Source organism: Somniosus microcephalus, chromosome 5, assembly GCF_052327205.1.
Source record: "Somniosus microcephalus isolate GS21.2 chromosome 5, FLI_Smic_1.0, whole genome shotgun sequence".
NCBI lineage: Eukaryota > Metazoa > Chordata > Chondrichthyes > Squaliformes > Somniosidae > Somniosus > Somniosus microcephalus.
Window position 1 is genome coordinate 39403685 of NC_140991.1, and position 13932 is coordinate 39417616.

At 43.7% G+C, this 13932-nt stretch overlaps 1 protein-coding gene across 5 annotated transcripts in view; it reads left to right on the forward strand.

The window, feature by feature from the left end:
- The window catches only part of ube3c (ubiquitin protein ligase E3C), a 173819-nt gene that overhangs the window by 17378 nt on the left and 142509 nt on the right, over window positions 1-13932 (forward strand). For all 5 annotated transcript variants that reach the window (XM_085987546.1, XM_085987548.1, XM_085987547.1 and 2 more), the window contains exon 3: window positions 4123-4176. In XM_085987546.1, coding sequence (XP_085843672.1) covers window positions 4123-4176 — 54 coding nt within the window. The remainder of the gene's footprint in view (window positions 1-4122; window positions 4177-13932) is intronic.

Consider the following 13932-nt stretch of genomic DNA (forward strand, 5'->3'; position numbering starts at 1 on the left):
TATATATATATATATATATATATATATATATATATAGAGAGAGAGAGATAGAGTCCTTTGCAGACTCTGTCCTCCTCACAACTTGCTGTCCCACCTATCTTTGTATCTCCGCAAATGTGGCTCCAATACACTCGGTCACTGCATCCAAGTCATTAATATAGATTGTAATAGTTGAGGCCCCTGCACTGATCCCTGTGGCACCCCACAAGTTAGTTTGCCAACCTGAAAATGACCCATTTATCCTGACTCTCATGTTAATTAGCCAATCCTCTATCCATCCATGCAAATATATTATCCCCAACACCGTGAGCTCTTGTGCAGTAACCTTTTATGTGGCACCTTATCGAATATCTTTTGGAAATCCAAATACACTACATCTGCTGGTTGCCCTTGATCCACCCTGCTTGTTATATCCTCCATGAACTCTAATAAAGTTGTCAAACACTATTTCCCTTTCATAAAATCATGTTGACTCTGCTTGATTGTATAATGATTTCCTAAATGTTCTGCTGCTACTCCCTTAATAATGGATTCCAGCATTTTCTCAATGACAGATGTTAGGCTAACTGGCCTATAGTTTCCTGCTTTCTGTCTGTCCCTCCTTTCTTGAACAGGGGTGTTACATTTGCTGTTTTCCAATCCACTGGGACCTTTCCAGAATCTAGGGAATTTTGGAAGATCACAACCAATGCATCCACTACCTCTGCAGCCACTTTTAAGACCCTAGGATGCAGGCCATCAGGTCCAGGGAACTTGTCCACCTTTAGTCCCATTAGTTTGTTCAGTGCATTTTCTCTAGTGATTGTTTTTTAAGGTACTCCCTCCCTTTTGCCCCTTGATTATTCACTATTATTGGGATGCGTTTAGTGTCTTCTACCATGAAGACAGATACAAAATATTTGTTGAAAGTCTCTGCCATTTCCTTGTTTCCCATTATTAATTCCCCAGTCTCATCCTCTAAGGGACCAACGTTTACTTTAGCTACTCTCTTCCTTTTTATATACTTGTAGAAGCTCGTACTGTCTTTTTTACATTACTTGCTAGTTTACTCTCAATCTATTTTCTCCCTCTTTATAATTTTTATAGTCATCCTTTGCTGGTTTCTAAAAATTTCCCATCTTCTGGCCTACCACCAATCTTTGCAACATTATGCCTTTTCTTTCAATTTGATACCATCTTTAACTTCCTTAGTTAGCCAAGGATGGTTCATCCTTCTCATAGCCTTTCTTACTGGAATATATCTTTGTTGAGAGTTATGAAATATCTCCTTAAGTGTCTGCTACTGCTTATCTACCGTCTTACCATTTAATCTATTTTCCCAGTCCAGTTTAGCCAACTCTGTTCATACCTTTGTAATGGCCTTTATTTAAGTATAAGACACTAGTTTCAGACCCAAGTTTCTCACCCTCAAACTGAATATGCAATTCTATCATGTTATGATCACTCTTCCCCAGAGGATCCTTTACTATGAGATCATTAATTAACCCTGTCTCATTGTAGACTCGTTCCGATAGATTCTGGAACAGTACCCATGGATTGGCGGGTAGCTAATGTTACCCCACTGTTCAAAAAGGGTGGTAGAGAGAAAACGGAGAATTACAGACCGGTAGGCCTGACATCGGTAGTGGGGAAAATGCTAGAGTCCATTATAAAGGATGTAATAGCAGAGCACTTGGAAAAAAGTGACCGGATCGGACAAAGTCAACATGGCTTTCCAAAAGGTAAATCGTGCTTGACTAATCTACTGGAATTTTTTGAGGATGTAACTGGTAAAATAGATAAGGGAGAACCAGTGGATGTGGTGTATTTGGATTTTCAAAAGGCTTTTGATAAGGTCTCGTGTAAGAGATTAGCGTGTAAAATTAAGGCACATGGGATTGGGGGCAAGGTATTGACTTGGATAGAGAACTGGTTGGCAGACAGAAAGCAGAGAGTTGGAATAAACGGCTCTTTTTCCGAGTGGCAGGCAGTGACTAGTGGGGTACCGCAGGGGTCGGTCCTTAGACCCCAGCTATTCACAATATATATTAATGATCTGGACGAGGGAACTAGATGTAATATCTCCAAGTTTGCAGACGACACAAAGCTGGCTGGGTGGGTGTGTGTGCTGTGAGGAGGATGCCGAGAAACTCCAGTATGATTTGTACAGGTTGGGTGATTGGGCAGAAGCATGGCAGATGCAATATAACGTGGATAAATGCGAGGTTATCCACTTTGGTGTCAAAAACAGGAAGGCAGATTATTATCTGAATGGCAATAGATTGGGCGAAGGGGAAGTGCAACGAGACCTGGGTGTCCTTGTGCACCAGTCGCTGAAAGTAAGCATGCAGGTGCAGCAGGCGGTTAAGAAGGCAAATGGTATGTTGGCCTTCGTAGCGAGAGGGTTTGAGTACAGGAACAAGGATGTCTTGTTGCAGTTGTACAGGGCCTTGGTGAGGCCACATCTGGAGTATTGTGTGCAGTTTTGGTCGCCTTATCTGAGGAAGGATGTTCTTGCCATGGAAGGAGTGCAGCGAAGATTCACCAGGCTGATACCTGGGATGGCAGGAATGACTTATGAGGAGAGATTGGGTCGATTGGGCTTGTACTCGCTGGAGTTTAGAAGAATGAGAGGGGATCTCATTGAAACTTATAAAATTCTAACGGGACTAGACAGACTAGATGCTGGAAGGATGTTCCCGATGGTCGGGGAGTCCAGAACCAGGGGTCACAGTCTAAGGATAAGGGGTAAGCCATTTAGGACAGAGATGAGGAATTTCTTCACCCAGAGAGTGGTGAACCTGTGGAATTCTCTGCCAAAGAAGGCAGTGGAGGCCAATTCATTAAATATATTCAAGAAGGAGTTGGATATATTTCTTAAGGCTAAAGGGATCAAGGGATATGGAGAGAAGGCAAGAACAGGGTACTGAATTTGGATGATCAGCCATGATCTCTTTGGATGATCAGCCATGATCTCATTGAATGGCAGTGCAGGCTCGAGGGGCCGAATGGCCTACTCCTCCTATCGTCTATGTTTCTATGTTTATACATTACCAGATCTAAAATAGCCTGATTCCCTGGTCGGTTCCACAACGTATTGTCCTAAGAAACTCTCTGATCTTATTGACCCTATGCCAATTTGCTCTTGGCTCAGGTAGTGATCCAGAGATTATTACCTTTGTGGTTCTGCTTTTTAATTTGGCCCCAGCTGCTCATGCTCCCTCAGCAGAACCTCTTACCTCAGTACCAATGACATAGGTAAGACTACACGGACCACGACAACTGGATCCTCCCCATCCCACTCCAAGTTTCTCTCCAGCCCGGAGGAGATGTCTTTAACCCTGGCCACCGGCAGGCTACACAGCCTTCGGGACTTGCGCTCTCAGCTGCCGAGAACAGTATCTACCCCTAACTGTCCTTTCCCCTACCACTACTGCATTCCTTTTTACTTCCCCAACTTGAATGGCCCCCTGTACCACAGTGCTGTGGTCAGTTTGCTCATCCTCCCTGCAGTCCCTGCTCTCATCCACACAGGCTGCAAGAACCTCATACCTGTTGGACAAGTGCAAGGGCTGAGGCTCCTCCAATGCTACCTTCTGGATCCCCATACCTGCATCACTCGTAGTCACACACTCCTGTCCCTGACCACGGACCAAATTTGAGGTATTTAACCTAAGGGGTGTGACTGCCTCCTGGATCAAAGTGTCCAAGTAACTCTTCCCCCTCCCTGATGCATCGCAGTGTCAGAAGCTCGGACTCAGCTCATCAACTCTGAGCCGAAGTTCCTTGAGCTACAGACATTTACTGCAGATGTGGTCACTGTGGATCAGACTGCGATCCACATGCTATAGCTTCATTAAGGTGATTGGCAGAAAAACTAAAGGAGACATGAGGGGAAACTTTTTTACGCAATGAGTGGTTAGGATCTGGAATTCACTGTGAAAGGGTGGCGGAGGCCAATTCAATCGTGGCTTTCAAAAGGGAATTGGATAAATACCTAAAGGAAAACATTTTATAGGGCCGCGGGGGAGTGGGACTAGCTGAGGTGCTCTTGCAGCGAGCCAGCACGGGTATGATGGGCTGAATGGCCTCCTGTGCTGTAACCATTCTATGATTCTAATAACTTTTCTAAATCTTTTGAAGGAAGAAAAAGCTTCACTGCTGCATCGAACCCAGGAAGAAAGACGAAAGCGAGAGGTAAATTGAGATTTAATTCGCCTGGATTTAAAACAAAGAATTGCATGCATTTGGTAACGCTTGTACAGTGAACTTTTAACTTTTTGATTTTATAAAAGATCCTACCTCCTTATAGTAACATTATCCTACAATAAATGCAAGCTGGAATGTTTCTGAATTAGTAAGATTTTGCTGTAATAATTTTTGTAAGTGTTTACCACTCTACAAAAAAGAAATGCTGCAGAATGAGCATTTAAAACTTTTGTTTTAACACAGTAATAAGTGGTGCAGTATATCAGAAATTGCAGATAGTGCTAAACAACCTGAAGAGGAAGAAAAATATAAATTTTGGACTCTTGTCCTTTCATGAACAAAAGCTATAACTTTCTGCTTATCAATGTAAAACATGTCGGTGCTAGGCAACTGAGCACACCACCTTTCTCCTTTTGACACATGCCATTACTGAGCACTCTCCGGTCAGATGGAGGTTTTAGCATAGCAAAATATAGAGTAAGGCACCTGGACTCTGTCCCAATAATATGTATAAGCTCAACCTCAAGTAAGTACCCAGTAGAGCATCAGTATTTCTACCCCCTCCCCTCAGTTTCTCACACCAGCCACCCTTACGGCCTTAAAGTGCCTGTCCCAAATTATGGACATTTTTGTGCTGTGGGCCCCCATCTGCTAAGAACTTGAGCCAGTACTGGATTCAATCGCTTGTCTCATTTTAAAAGGACATTGTGTGCCGATCCAGCGTGCCATCCCGACCTCCCAACAAAAGTTATTTTATTCATTTTTTCCCCCTAATCCTTCATCTTCTGAAGGTGTTGGCTTGTAGACTTTGGGGATGGTAATGACTCTCCACTGCCTACCACAAGAAGGCTTTCTTTGAGTCTGAGCTCGGACAGTTAAGTATCAATGTTAGTAGGGCAGTTGGATAGATGAGCAAAACTGGAATTTGCTACCTTTTTTCCTCTGGTTATTCTAAAAAATGGTACATTTTCCCCCTTTAATTGCAGTTTTAATGTGTGTGTGTGTTTCTCCAGATAAGTGTTTTTGTCTTGCATCTTTTTTGGCTCTCATTGAAATGTTGAGTGACTGATTTTAAAATCCAGACACTGGTTTCCAATAAATGAACAGGTTAATGACTATAGCCTTGAGTATAATAAAATGCAGTTTTATGGCACTATTAAAGCGTTTGTCCTTGGTTTACTGAAGTGACCTGTGGCTTTGACAAAGCAATAAACAGAGTTGCAGTTCTCTGCAGTACTTTTGCTATTGTAGAATACAGTTCAGTCTCAGATCAGATACATTTTCATTTATTACTGTATGTTGAAACCAAACTTCCAGTAGCTGAACTTGTACGTTATTTTGTCATCTGTACTGGCGTCCAGCAAAGCTAACTTGCACTGACCAAGACTTAAGCTTGCAATTGTATTAAAAGAAAATTCAACTATTCTTTTCTTGCATCTTAAGTGCTGGTCATAATTTGCCACCACTTCTAGCGTGCATACCCCTAACTTGAGTGTTTGTGTGCGATTAATGTTTATGAATTGGAAGACGGGTGCACAATGGAAAGGCAATTCTTCGTGAGTCAAAAATATGGATTTGAAGCAATTCCTGGTCATGATGTGTTGTAAAGCAGAGATCTAATTTAAAATCAACAACAACAACTTGTATTTATATAGTGCCTCTAATGTTGTAAAATGTCCCAAGGTGTTTCACAGGAGACATCTCTATTACAATTGCAGAACACAAGGGTGTCAATAAACCTTAATTAATTGAAAAAAAATATGCTCCTAGAATTGAAAAATCACAATTAGGTTTACACATCTTTTCTCAGTATCCTGGGAATTATTCAAGTTAAAAATTATTTAAAATTTGGCTGATCATTCTAATTCACAAATGCCCAATCTGTGGCCATTTTTAGCACTTGATATTTTTTGTGACCCTTTAACTCTGGTTAAGACTTTTAACTAACTGTGATGGGAGCTTTTCAGTGGTTATGTTTGAGACCGTTGGGCCCTAGCATGTTAAAATAATTTCTGGTATTTGACATTCTTACTTGTAGCGGAAGTCCTTAGTCATTGACCCAAAATAATCATTTTAGCCAATGTGAAGACCGCATTTACTTCAAGATCCTTTAGCAATGACACAACATTTTCATTTTCTTGTACTTCAGACGAGATTTTCCTTGGGCATAGTTTCCTAATCTGTTTCATTACCCAGATTATGAATCAGTATGTTTTGATTTAGAAACACAAGTTTAAATTTTTTTTATAGTACAGGTAGACTACCCTTTATCCGAACTTCCGAAAACCGAAACCCTCTAAAAATCGAAGGTTTTTTCGTTCAGCATAAGTCGTGCGCACGACCCCCCCCCCGCCGACCCCGACCCCCGCCGACTTAAGCTGAGCGTCAGCGTAAGTCGTGCGCACGACCCCCCCGCCAACCCCCGGCCGACCCCGACCGTAAGTCGGCGGGGGTCCGCGTGGGGGTCGGGGTCGGGGTTGGGGCCGGCGGGGGGTCGTGCGCACGACCCCCCGCTGACCCACCATCCGAAATTCTCCGAAAACCGAAACACGGCTGGTCCCGAGGTTTTCGGATAAAGGATAGTCTACCTGTACTAGTGACTGAAAGTAAAATTACAGATGCATGCAATGATTCCAAGAATTAACTGCCTTTCCCTGGAATTTTAATAGCCAAATGTTGGGGCGATACTTCTTGCACTTTTTCTGATTGAATTGCCATTATAATTTGCAGTCAAACTAGTTGTTATTTGAATATTTTCATGTTTAATGCTTTATTATTGCTTTCATAATTGACCTCCCCGGTTCTGTATATTTTGTTAAAAATATTTGCTGACTTGTCTTTACAGTAAATCAAAGCAATTTAAATTTTCATTTGAGTGGTTAGGTAGTTTCTTGATCATAATTCTCAATATTGCACGCAAATTTTCTTTGAGCTTTTTATTGCTTTGTGTGAATTATCTCTCTGTCCCCTTTCCTATGATATTCTCCTTGGTGCGTGCAGAGCGATGAAGTCCTTGTAGAAGCATCTGATTGTTGGTCCTTTCAGGAGGCCTGCTTGAGTAATTTAGCAACTAAAAAAACAAATAATGTTGAACTGAGAAAAGCAGGTTGGCCATCCAGTTCTACATTTAAACTGCTCGTCGTGCGCTACTGCTGCCAGGGCCTGACTCGTCGGTTTTGAGTAGCCAGTGGCAACCCCAAAATAAGCTTGGACTCTCAAAGCCCAGTCTGTTGGGAAGACCCACCATTTACCTTGGAGATCCTGGCAAGCTTTTACTCTCTGCTTCTGCGTGGGGATTCTGAAGGGGGAGGGTGAACAGGCAGAGGTCGTGGTTCACATTGGGACCAACGACATAGGTAGGAAGAGGGATGAGGTCCTGCAGCAAGAATTTAGGGAGCTAGGTAACAGATTAAAGACCAGGACCTCAAAGGTTGTAATCTCTGGATTATTCCCGGTGCCACGTGCTAGTGAATATAGGAATAGGAGGATAGAGCAGATGAATGCGTGGCTAAAGAGTTGGTGCAGGAGGGAGGGCTTTAGTTTCCTGGATCACTGGGCCTGCTTCTGGGGAAGGTGGGACTTGTACAAGTCGGACGGGTTGCACCTGAACCAGAGCGGGACAAATATCCTTGCGGGGAGGTTTGCTAGCACTGTTCGGGGGGGGTTTAAACTAAAATGGCAGGGGGTTGGGAACCTGAGCAGGGAGACAGAGGAAAGGAAAACAGGGATAAAAGCAAAAGATAGGAAGGAGAAAAACAAAAGTGTCAGTCAGAGAAATCAACGGTTTAAATCAAATGTGGCCACAGTAAATGATAATTCTAATAGGTCTAAGAGCGTTAAAAAAACAAGCCTGAAGGCTTTGTGTCTTAATGCGAGGAGCATTCGTAATAAGGTGGATGAATTGGCTGCGCAAATAGAGGTAAACGAATATGATTTGGTTGGGATTACGGAAACGTGGCTCAAGGATGGCCAAGACTGGGAACTCAACATCCAGGGGTATTCGATATTCAGGAAAGATAGGCAAAAAGGAAAGGGAGGTGGGGTAGCATTACTGGTTAAAGAAGGGATTAATACAATTGTAATGAAGGATATTAGCTCTGATGATGTGGAATCTGTATGGGTAGAATTGAGAAATACTAAGGGGAGAAAAACATTAGTGGGAGTAGTATATAGACCTCCAAACAGTAAGGCGGAGGTTGGGGATGGCATCAAAAGGGAAATTAAAGCAGCGTGCAATAAGGGCACAGCAGTCATCATGGGTGACTTTAATCGACATATAGATTGGGCCAACCAAATGAGTAACAATACTGTGGAGGAGGAATTCCTGGAGTGTTTACGGGATGGTTTCCTGGACCAATATGTCGAGGAACCAACCAGAGATCAGGCCATCTTAGACTGGGTATTATGTAATGAGAAAGGATTAATTAGCAATCTTGTTGTACAAGACCCCTTGGGTCGGAGCGATCATAATATGATCGAATTCTTCATTAAGATGGAGAATGAAGTAGTTGACTCGGAGACAAGGGCCCTCAATCAATTTAAATAAAGGAAACTACGATGGTCTGAGGAGCGAGTTGGGTAGGATTGATTGGGGAATGTCACTCAAAGGGTTGACTGTGGATAGGCAATGGCAAACATTCAAAGACTGAATGGATGAGCTACAGAATTTCTTCATCCCAGTTTGGCATAAAAATAAAACAAAAAAGGTGGCTAACAAGGGAAATTAGGGATGGCATAAGATCCAAGGAGAGGCTAGAAAAAGCAATAATCCTGAGGATTGGGAGCAGTTTAGGAGTCAACAAAGGAGGACAAAGGGATTAATTAAGAAAGGGAAAATAGAATATGAGAGTAAGCTTTCAGGGAACATAAAAACTGACTGTAAAAGCTTTTATAGATATGTGAAGAGAAAAAGATTGGTGAAGTCAAGCGTAGGTCCCTTACAGTCAGAATCGGGGGAATTTATAATGGGAAACAAGGAAATGGCAGACCAACTAAATACGTAACGACGATAGCAAAATACTGCAGATGTTGGAAATCTGAAATAACAACAGAATGCTGGAAAAACTCAGCAGTCAGGCAACATCCGTGGAGAGAAATTTGAGTTGACGTTTCGGGTCGAACCCTTCTTCAAAACTGGAAAGAAAAGAAAATAGATCGAAGGCAGGGCTGCGATCGGACAAAAGAAGTGAAAGAGACAAAAAGTAGAAGAGACAATAAAAGGTGTTCAAAGCCAGACGAGATGGTAATAGGCTGAGATTAGGTGTGAAGTGTACGGGCAGGGCAAGAGATAGCTGCCAGGTGGGAGAGTGAAACAAAAGGAAAGGCGGGGGGGGGGGGGGGGCGGTGTGAAGGGAGTGGAAAAATTACAGGTAAAAAATTAATGGGGGCCGAGGTTATGATCTGAAATTGTTGAACTCGATATTGAGCCCGGAAGGCTGCAAAGTGCCTAATCGGAAGATGAGGTGCTGTTCCTCGAGTTTACGTTGAGCTTCTGTGGAACAATACAAGAGGCCAAGGACGGTGAGGTCCGAGTGGGGATGGAGCGGTGAATTAAAATGACAGGCGACCGGAAGCTCGGGGTCACCCTTACGGACTGAACGGAGGTGTTCCGCAAAGCGGTCACCCAATCTGCGTTTGGTCTGCCCAATGTAGAGGAGACCGCATCGTGAGCAGCGAATACAGTATACTAGATTGCGAGAAGTACAAGTAAATCGCTGTTTCACCTGGAAACTAAATACATACTTTGGTTCTGTCTTCACAAAGGAGGACACAAATAACCTCCCAGAGATGCCGGGGAACATAGGGTCTGATGAAAGGGAGGAATTGAAAGAAATCAGTATTTGTAGGGAAATGGTGTTAGGAAAATTGATGGGACTGAAGGCCGATAAATCCACAGGGCCTGATGATCTACATCCCAGGGTACTTAAGGAAGTGGCCCGAGAGATAGTCGATGCATTGCTGGTCATCTTCCAGAACTCGATAGACTCTGGAACGGTACCCATGGATTGGAGGGTAGCTAATGTTACCCCACTATTCAAAAAAGGTGGTAGAGAAGAAGCGGGGAATTATAGACCAGTAAGCCTGACATCGGTAGTGGGGAAAATGCTAGAGGCTATTATAAAAGATGTAATAGAGCACTTGGAAAGCAGTGACGGGATCGGACAAAGTCAACATGGATTTACAAAAGGTAAATCATGCTTGACGAATCTACTGGAATTTTTTGAGGATGTAACTGGTAAAATAGATAAGGGAGAACCAGTGGATGTGGTGTATTTGGACTTTCAGAAGGCTTTCGATAAGGTCCCACATAAGAGATTAGCGTGCAAAATTAAGGCACATGGGATTGGGGGCAAGGTATTGACTTGGATAGAGAACTGGTTGGCGGACAGAAAGCAGAGAGTTGGAATAAACGGGTCGTTTTCCGAGTGGCAGGCGGTGACTAGTGGGGTACCGCAAGGATCGGTCCTAGGACCCCAGCTGTTCACTATATATATTAATGATCTGGACGAGGGAATTGGATTTAATATCTCCAAATTTGCAGATGACACAAAGCTGGGTGGGAGGGTAAGCTGTGAGGAGGATGTCGTGAAACTCCAGTACGATTTGGACAGGTTGGGTGATTGGGCAGAAACATGGCAAATGCATTATAATGTGGATAAATGCGAGGTTATCCACTTTGGTGGCAAAAACAGGAAGGCAGATTATTATTTGAATGGCGCTAGATTGGGAGAAGGGGATGTGCAAAGAGACCTGGGTGTTATTGTGCACCAGTCGCTGAAGTAAGCATGCAGGTGCAGCAGGCGGTTAAGAAGGCAAATGGTATGTTGGCCTTTGTAGCGAGAGGGTTCGAGTACAGGAACAAGGATGTCTTGCTGCAGTTGTACAGGGCCTTGGTGAGACCGCACCTTGAGTATTGTGTGCAGTTTTGGTCACCTTATCTGAGGAAGGACGTTCTTGCCATGGAAGGAGTGCAGCGAAGATTCACCAGGCTGATACCTGGGATGGCAGGAATGACGTATGAGGAGAGATTGTGTCGATTGGGCTTATACTCACTGGAGTTTAGAAGATTGAGAGGGGATCTCATCGAAACCTATAAAATTCTGTCAGGTCTGGACAGACTAGATGCAGGAAGGATGTTTCCGATGGCCGGGGAGTCCAGAACCAGGGGTCATAGTCTAAGGATAAGGGGTAAGCCATTTAGGACTGAAATGAGGAGGAATTTCTTCACCCAGAGAGTGGTGAACCTGTGGAATTCTCTGCCACAGAGGGCGGTGGAGGCCAGTTCATTAAATATATTCAAGAAGGAGTTGGATATATTTCTTAAGGCTAAAGGGATCAAGGGATATGGGGAGAAGGCAGCGACAGGGTACTGAATTTGGATGATCAGCCATGGTCTCATTGAATGGCGGAGCAGGCTCGGAGGGCCGAATGGCCTACTCCTGCTCCTATTTTCTATGTTAACCTCAGGCAATCGTGCACGAATAACAGATATAAAATCAGCTAATAATGGTGCTCTGTTATACCGTTCATACTGAACATTGTTCATCTCCAAATACAAAAGCAAGATACTGCGGATGTTGGAAATCTGAAATAAAAACAGAAAATGCTGGAAATACTCAGCAGATCAGGCAGCACCTATGGAGAGAGAAACAGTTAACGTTTCTGAAACGTTAACACACTTTTTCTTTCTCCACAAATGCTGCCTGATCTGCTGAGTATCTCCAGCTCCCTTTTACTTTCACAACTGAGACTCCCCCAAAAGGGAGCCCAAATGCGGGTGGTGATCAGGTTGGGATTTGAACTCTGCTGGTTGCGTGTTCGTTCTATTGTTGTTGTAGCTGTTGTTTAGGATGTTTCATTAAGATATTTACTTCAGTCTCCACAGGTTAATAAATAGTCAATAATTCTCCATCTTCCACCAACGTCTTCCCAAAATATTTCTGGCAGATGAGAGAATACTAACTTTTTTTGAACAAAATTATTCAAACTGATTTATGACCAAATGGATATGCTGTAACACCCATGAGTCCACTACTGGTGGAGGATGCAGGCTCGATCCCCAAAGCAAGAGGGAAAAAAAGGAAAAAAAGTGTTGGACTGTAAAACTGGGAGTTCCTGGCAGACACTGCACGCAAGATGCAGCTTTCCGGGCCCACCCTCCACCACCACCCACTGAAACCAGGGCAATGGAGATGCTTAGTACATTGTGTTTCACAGTTTATAATCAATATATAAATACATAGAAACATAGAAGATAGGAGCAGGAGTAGGCCATTCGGCTCCTCGAGCCTGCTCTGCCATTCAATGAGATCATGGCTGATTATCCATGGGGGAATACTTAAAAAAGAAATTAGGAGATCAAGGAGGGGCCATGAAATAACACTGGCGAGCAAAATAAAGGAAAATCCGAAGATGTTTTATAAGTATATTAAGGGTAAGAGGATAACTAGGGAAAAAATAGGGCCCATTAGGGACAAAAGTGGCAATCTGTGTGTGGAGCCGGAAGATGTAGGAGGGGTTCTAAATGAATTTTTTGCATCTGTTTTCACTATGGAGGAGGACGATGTAGACATAGAAATAGGGCGGGGGGACTGTGATATGCTCGAACATATTAACATCGAGAGGGAGGAGGTATTGGCGGTTTTAGCAGGCCTAAAAATGGATAAATCCCCAGGCCCGGATGAAATGTATCCCAGGCTGCGCTGTGAGGCAAAGGAAGAGATTGCGGGGGCTCTAACACATATATTCAGGACCTCTCTGGCCACAGGGGATGTGCCAGAGGACTGGAGAACCGCTAATGTAGTACCATTATTCAAGAAGGGAAGTAGGGAAAAACTGGGGAACTACAGGCCAGTGAGCCTAACATCAGTGGTAGGAAAATTATTGGAAAAAATTCTGAGGGACAAAATTAGTCTCCACTTGGAGAGACAAGGATTAATCAGGGATAGTCAACATGGCTTTGTCAAGGGAAGATCATGTCTGACTAATTTGATTGAATTTTTTGAGGGGGTGACTAGGTGTGTGGATGAGGGTAACGCAGTGGATGTGGTATACATGGATTTCAGTAAGGCCTTCGATAAAGTCCCGCACAGGAGACTGGTCAAGAAGGTAAGAGCCCATGGAATCCAGGGTGCCTTGGCACATTGGATACAAAACTGGCTTAGTGGCAGAAGGCAGAGGGTGATGGTCGAAGGTTGTTTTTGTGACTGGAAGCCTGTGGCCAGTGGGGTGCCACAGGGATCGGTGCTGGGCCCCTTGCTGTTTGTGGTCTACATTAATGACTTGGATATGAATGTAAAAGGTATGATCAGTAAGTTCGCGGATGATACAAAAATTGGTAGGGTGGTAAATAGCGAGGGGGGTAGCCTCAGTCTGCAGGACGATATAGATGGGTTGGTCAGATGGGCGGAACAGTGGCAAATGGAATTTAACCTGGAAAAGTGCGAGGTGATGCACTTTGGGGGGACTAACAAGGCAAGGGAATACACAATGAATGGTAAGACCCTAGGCAAGACGGAGGGGCAGAGGGATCTGGGTGTGCAAGTACACAGATCCCTGAAGGCGGCGGAACAGGTGGATAAGGTGGTAAAAAAGGCATATGGGATACTTGCCTTCATTAGCCGAGGCATAGAATATAAAAGCAAGGAGGTTATGATGGAGCTGTATAAAACACTGGTTAGGCCACAGCTGGAATACTGTGTGCAGTTCTGGTCGCCACACTACAGGAAGGATGTGATCGCGTTA